The following is a 7500-nucleotide window of genomic DNA, read 5'->3' as shown; positions in this document are numbered from 1 at the left end:
GAATCGGCAGTGATATGTGTATATATATCTATATATATATATATATATATATATATATATATATATATATATATATATATATTATATATATATGTATATATATATATATATATATATATATATATATATATATATATATGTAGCCTCGGAAGGGGTGGCATTGTGTTTGATCGTATGTTTTACAGGGGACCGATTCTGACCAAAATATTTCGTCTATAGTGTTTAATGCATTCAAATATAGAATTAGTATCCTTGTGAAAGAAACAATAATCTGATAAAAAAAAATCTTACCAATGTAACCACAAAAAGTGATGCAGTGGGGCAATTTTGGAGGTCCACAAGATTACTAGACTATATTCCTCCACATTTAATGTAATCGGATCATAACAAGTTTTGATCACAGAAAAGCCACTGTTGTAGTGAACTGTTTTCTTGCGCATAGAAAAAGTACCGTGAAGTTAACTTTTGTTTAAGATAATATTTTTTTTTTCTTTTGAAAACATTCATTATCTTCTTGGCTTCCACCGCCTTCGTTAGTTAGTTAGCGAAAGTTTTAGGTTAAAGAAGACCAACAGAATTTATGGTGGACACTAGATAACTATCTCACGCAACAGAGATAAGATCTCTGTGTATCTCTCTCTCTGTCCCCGTCTCTCTCCCTCTCTCTCTCTCTCTCTCTCTCTCTCTCTCTCTCTCTCTCTCTCTCTCTCTCTCTCTCTCTCTCTCTCTCTCTCTGTCTCCCCCCCTCTCTCTCTCTCTCCCTCCCTCTCTCTCCCCCCTCTCTCTCGCTCTCTCTATTTCTACTCTTCCCTCGCTCTCTCTATCTCTACCTCTCTCTCTCCTCCCCCTCCCTCTCTCTCTTCCCCTCCCCCTCCCTCTCTCTTTCTCTGTCTCTCTCTGCACACTCAATTTTGGACTCAATTTCGCGACGTCATCTCCGTCCGCCCGTCCGTCAGGTGCCATCCAGGGCAGAGTGGAGCACAGTATGCAGGCGGTGACCTCAGGTTATACACTCGTCGCCTCATTGACCCGGTGTGTGTGTGTGTGTGTGTTTGTGTATGTGTGTGTGTGTGTGTGTGTGTGTGTGTCGCCGACACCATCGTCGCCATGGCGATCAAGATCACTGTTGTCACCACCTACTGACACCATTGACACTGCTACCACCACAAACACCACCACGACTTCCACCACCACGATTTCCACCACAACCACCACCACTACTACCACAACTACCATTACTTCAACCACCACCGCTACGACCACCACCACAGTTTTATACCATCATAGCTACAGAGGAAGGTGGCATGGAAGTGAATAAAATCGCCTGGCGACAGCGAAAAAGAACCGTACCACAGGGCGGGGGGGGGGGCAGAGGAGGGGAGGGCGGCGGGAAGATCTGGGTTCGAACACACTAGCTCCCCCTCCCTCCCTTCCTCTTTTTCGCTCCCCCTCCTCCTCCCTCTCTCCCTCATGGTCATTGTAGAAGGAATAGCCAAGTTGGAAAGAAATTAATATTCTCAGAAAACGGGCACCCTTCATATATATATATATATATATATATATATATATATATATATATATATATATATATATATATAATATGTATGTATATATATATATATATATACACACCACCCTCCTCCCTGTCACCCTGTCATACTCCCATATTTACGCCATCTTAGCCAATTAATATTTTATTTGTTTGTTTATTTTTGCTGACTTCGGAGAAGCGTGTTCAACCACACTTCCTGAAACCCCTTTCAGGCGTTCGTGGCGAACTTTAAATGTTTTCCTAAGTCTAGGAAATTTCATTGTAGCTGTTTATGGGATGGGTAAATTTAGGACAAAGATATCGCCGCCACGATGTGAAAAATAAGCCAACTTTCCTCATTATATCCCTCGTTATGGCGGTATCTTTTATGTTTCTAGCCAAGGCTTGGCTATATTTGTCCTATTTTTACCTAACTTCGCCATTCTGAATGGCGTCGCGGTCTACAGAAGACCAGTTCAGTCTTGTGGTCCATCTTCTGCCTCAGAGACTCACAATAAACAAGTTTATCCTTTTGGAGTGAAAGAAATTTGGAGTTCGCCACATTTTGAAGGTTTTACTAGTTTTTAGAATCCTAGATATATTTTAAATGCCCCCCACCCCCGCTATCACCCCCCCTCCCCCATTCTCCCCCCCACACCCTCCCCCACCACATCACATCACGTATCACCACCACATCACGTGTTAGGCACGAAGCACATGCCCGTAACACGGAAGAAAGCTCACATAACACAGCACATGGTGACACACTATGACGTCACGGACATGACACAAGCCTTATGACACGCGTAGCACAGCACATAAAGCCTGATCCCATGCATTGTTCTTCCCGCAGCACACTCAGGTGCTATGGCCGGTACGTAGGCTTGTCATGCTTTATTCTGTCTAATTTAAGCTTTGCATGTCGTACATATATACACGTACATGTATATGCACGCAAACACACACACACACACACATACATACACGTATGTGTGTGGTGTATATATATATATATATATATATATATATATATATATATATATATATATATATATATATATTGTGTAGACTATTTGTTCTACTTTTTTATATCCGGTTAATTGGTTAAAGCTTGTGTATGCGTTTTATAGCTATATCTAGTATTTTCTATATTAGTTAATGTAGCTGCTTAGCATGGTTTATTCTGCTTGAAGCTTTTACTTACATCATATATATATATATATATATATATATATATATATATATATATATATATATATTGATGTTGGTAGTATTTATTATTTAGTAAGCTTTGTTCTGCTGCCGCCAGGTAATTTTATTCACGGTGGCGATCTTTATATATTTTTCTGGCCCACACCAGACTATTTTATTCACTTTGGTTTTGCTCAGGGGGTACAGAGGGGTAGAGGGGCTTAGTCAGTGGATTTGGGAGGGTTTGGGGGCAACAAACCCTTGGCATGGACTTTTTGTGGCTACTGTACATGGGTGTCTTTCCTCAGTCTCTCTTTCTCTCTCCCTCTTTTTCTCTCCCCATTTCACGGTTTTATTGAATTATTAAATAAAGGGGGAGCATCCCCCCATTAATTGATCCTTTGGGTGTAGACGGGGGGAGGTGGAGGGGGCTATTTCATATGAATAAAATCGCCTGGCGGCAGTTGCAAGAAGCGTTTCAAATACAGAACTCGGCAAAAGGGTCGTTTTGATCCTTCAATACTGAGGTCTGCAGTCATGTGTGTGTATGTAAAAGTTACTATATATGTTGTAACTATGCATACAGGTTTATAAAGATCCACTGATGTAATAATACAGGGTTATGTAGTCATATATATATATATATATATATATATATATATATATATATATATATGTTTATTTATATATATATATATATACGAGTGTATATATATATATATATATATATATATATATATATATAATATGAAAGCAACATGCTGGGATCCTGTATCTTTTATGCGTATTTACTTGTGTTGGAAATGCAGGTATGTTTGTGTTTTCAGCTGGTAGTTTACTCACGAAGTTTGACGAATAAAGAAAATTTTTAAAAATCTTAGTTTATACTTCGACAATATTTTTCAGCTGAGTTTGTGTTCACAATGGCTGTCCTTGTTTACTTGAACGTGCATTTTGTTTTCAAAGAATTTTTTTCTTCAGATATTGTTATATAATTTAGGTCTTTAATATGTACATGTACACGCTTATTTGACTAAAATCGCCTGTCGTGAAGGTTGACATAATTGGACATATTTAGGTTTAAAAAGGAATTAGGCAAGAGGTGATTTGCCAACAGAGTGGTTAAGGAATGGAATAAACTTGATAATCATGTATTCAGTGCTGAAACAATGACTTCTTGATGAGAAACGTTTCTATCATAAATAAAAACAGCGTTGCCAAGTATATACTACTCTGTTATAAACAAAACTGGTGATGCCAAATCTATCGAATGTTTGTTTACATTGTAGCAAAACCAGGCTGGATCGAAATCATAACGATGTAAACAAAAAACAGTGTTGCCACATCTCACGATCCTTGATTTCTTTACTAAAACTTTGTTGTGTGTTCTCTCTCACGTTTGTAATTTGTTTGTATGTTTGTATCATTGTGGTGTTTCTTTTGTGTTTGTGTTTTTGTTTATGTTCTTAACGTAGAGCTTCCCCTCCGTTTGTCATAGGGCATGACCTTCTCTTGTGTCACCGGACGTCCTACTTTACATAGCCTCTTCTGTCAAAATACCAGATAGTTTGATTTAGTTGAGGGGCGACACCCGGACAGAAAAGGTGTCCAGAAGACCTTTTTAATCCCGGGGACGGAAAAAAAAAAAAAAAAAAAATATATATATATATATATATATATATATATATATATATATATATATATATATACATACATATATCGGAAAGTTATAAACACCAGACACAATTCAAGGGTTTATTTGCCTCGACGTTTCGATTCCCGTCCAGGAATCGTCTTCAGGGGGGTATAATGGATACAAAATCATGAACTCAAATATAGATGGTCAATGTGGTATACCTAGGAAAAGTTCACACTCTCAATTTCATATATAAAACATTACTCTTTACAATATTAAATAAGATTAAATTAACATGAAATTGTGACATCAGTTTCATGTTAATTTTATTTTGTATTGATTTAATATTGTAAAGAGTATTGCTTTCCATGTGGGATTGAGAGTGTTAACCTTTAGTAGGTATACTACATTGACCATTTATATATGAGTTCATAATTTTGTATCTATTATACCCCCTGAAGACGATTCCTGGACGGGAATCGAAACGCTGGATTATATATATATATATATATATATATATATATATATATATATATATATATATATATATATATGTATATATATTCATTAGTGATTGGTCGATTCGGAATTAAGTTAGGTCAAGCTAGTTAAACTTGGTCACAAATAAAATCAAAGGTCGGGAGCCAGAATAGGTGAAAGTTTTCCCATTAGAAGATAGATGCGCAGAAGTTGTAAGAGTTCTGTGAGTCCGGATTTTCATCGTGAGACGCATTGGGACGTGTATGAACCTGACCCAGCATATATCAGAAAAAGAAAATATATGTATTTATGTTTAATATATATATATATATATATATAGTAAAAAATAACTTGCTATAAGGGAACAGCCAAGTATAGAAATATACTAAATATAAAACATCAGAAATATATTTACATATTTTTCATGAGCATGGGTCACTTACAAGTGACCATTGGGTGCATCACGTAATCACGTGTGTGACGTGTGGCCAGTGGCCATCAGCATGTGTACACGCAAACATGTACATGTAGTTATATTCTGTACAGATACGTACATATTGGCATGAGTACATAGACATTTAAACATAGAAATATAGATTGTATAGTATACTGTATAGGTAAGGTTAGTACGCATGTATAGACTTGTATGAATATATTGAAATATGGGTAAGGTCAATAGCAAGTATTGATAACAATATACTCGTGTATGTGTATATATATATTATATATATATATATATATATATATATATATATATATATAATGACGTAGATGTAGCACATGAGTAAAATAAAACTTAGACCCACTCTCGGAGAAAGATAACCTGAGATACAGAGTAAACCGTATATTTCGACCACTGACTGTGATCCTCTTCAGAGTGGGTCTATGTTGTATATATATATATATATATATATATATATATATATATATATATATATATATATATATATATATATATATTGTCACGACCCACCTATGGGCCTTGCTAGTTGCGACACAAAAAATAAATAAATGAATAAAATAAAATAAAAAGTTAAGACCGTGCGCAGTTCGGACGAATGCCAGAGTAAAGGCAAGATAATTAAACTTTCCGTTAAAATTAAACGTTATTACACGAATAAAAATAACATAACATAAATGGGCACAGAATAATAATAAAAAATATCAATACATATGACATAGAATATACACATATAATTATTTACCAAGTGGAGTAGCTGGATGTGCTCTTGTATGCAGCACATAAGAACAGGTGGGTGAAACAAAGTCTTAATTATGGTATAGACGAGTTTTGATTCTGGTTGCTGAGATTATGTACGATAACTTCTGGTAGGTGAAGCTTCTGGTAGTCGGGAACACCTAAGATATTGGTTGATGTTTTGTAATTGAGAAAATAACCGTGCCGAGTCGCACGTAGTCCAGCAGCAGTCTGGAGGTGTGCGAAACAATTCGGGAAAACACGAAGGCTGTGCGCTTCTTGTGGAGTTGTGGTCCAAAAGACTTGTTTTAGCGGAGTTGTCGTAGTCGACGAATGTAGAATAATTTCTACGTAGATTCAGATGGGCCCTGGGTGTCTGCTTCTTTTCTTGTCTTTGTTCATTTAGCCTTCTGGATCTCTCTCTTCTGGTCTCCATGTTTGGTCTCAGTCCGGGTCGCTGGCTGCTTGGCCTCTTGTATCCCGGGAATGGAACCTGACGTTTCAAGTATGGCAAAACGTACGTAAAACGGTAGTTTAAAGATCTTTAGCCAATGGAAAAGCAGAGTGAGCTTTCCCGCCAAATTATGGTACGTTTCTGAGCTTGGCATCATCTGATAATACGTAATGGGGCGCACTCCAACAGACGGGTATTCCGCAATACTTACTATTTCAAAAAGTACACATTAATATTATGAAACACAATACAAGTTTATAACATAAATTCATGCAAGGCGTGTCTTAAAATTACTCGCAGGAAATTTTATTCACACAAGGGCGTGACACAGCACAACCACAAGATTCTATTCACGTTAAGGACGTGACATATATATATACATATATATATATATATATATATATATATATATATATATATATACATATACATTACACAAACCAGTTTAGACATTAATAACAGCTTATCTGGAAAACGAAAGACCTAGGATAGCAAAAACTTGAGGACGCCAGATGGTATGAAGTTAAAACACAGCTAGCACGTGGGCTATGCAGCTGGTGCAACAAGATCTTCCAGTTTTCTCTCTCTCTCTTTCTCTCTCTCTCTCTCTCTCTTTTCAGATATTTCTTATCCCAATACTCAGCTGGTATGTAGAACGACAGATGGCCATCATAGGAATCCAGCTGGTTCTGTCACGAGTCAGCTGGTGCCTTGTTGGGTGTCAGCTCCTCCTCTACTACTTGTCAGCAGATGGTTCGTCAGCTAGTGATCAGTAACGCTGACAGTACATTGACGCGTTGTCGTAGCAGTAAGGGCAAAGGTTGCGAATTTGACCCAACACTTCACGTGGGACGGGAGCCAGGGTCGTTTGAGGTTCGAAAGGAATTCGATTCTGCTTGGCCCTGGCTGCCCTCAGGTGATTTTATTCACTTGGGCGGGTAGGCATTCTGGTCAGTCCTCGTCCCCACCAGAACCTCCCCCCCCCTCTAACACCCTAACACCTTACCCCC

General features: G+C 37.4%; 1 protein-coding gene across 4 annotated transcripts in view; it reads left to right on the top strand.

Moving 5' to 3' along the window:
* The window catches only part of LOC143020984 (uncharacterized), a 224326-nt gene that overhangs the window by 165703 nt on the left and 51123 nt on the right, over positions 1 to 7500 (top strand). For 3 of the 4 annotated variants that reach the window (XM_076178046.1, XM_076178045.1, XM_076178043.1), the window contains one exon: positions 2385 to 2405. The exons of the other annotated variant lie outside the window; for it this stretch is intronic. In XM_076178046.1, the coding sequence (XP_076034161.1) occupies positions 2385 to 2405 (21 nt within the window). The remainder of the gene's footprint in view (positions 1 to 2384; positions 2406 to 7500) is intronic. 4 annotated transcript variants of the gene reach the window in all.

Source organism: Oratosquilla oratoria, chromosome 41 (genome assembly GCF_046742065.1).
Source record: "Oratosquilla oratoria isolate Oo_2021 chromosome 41, ASM4674206v1, whole genome shotgun sequence".
Classification (NCBI taxonomy): domain Eukaryota; kingdom Metazoa; phylum Arthropoda; class Malacostraca; order Stomatopoda; family Squillidae; genus Oratosquilla; species Oratosquilla oratoria.
This window is presented reverse-complemented; position numbering and strand designations above follow the sequence as displayed.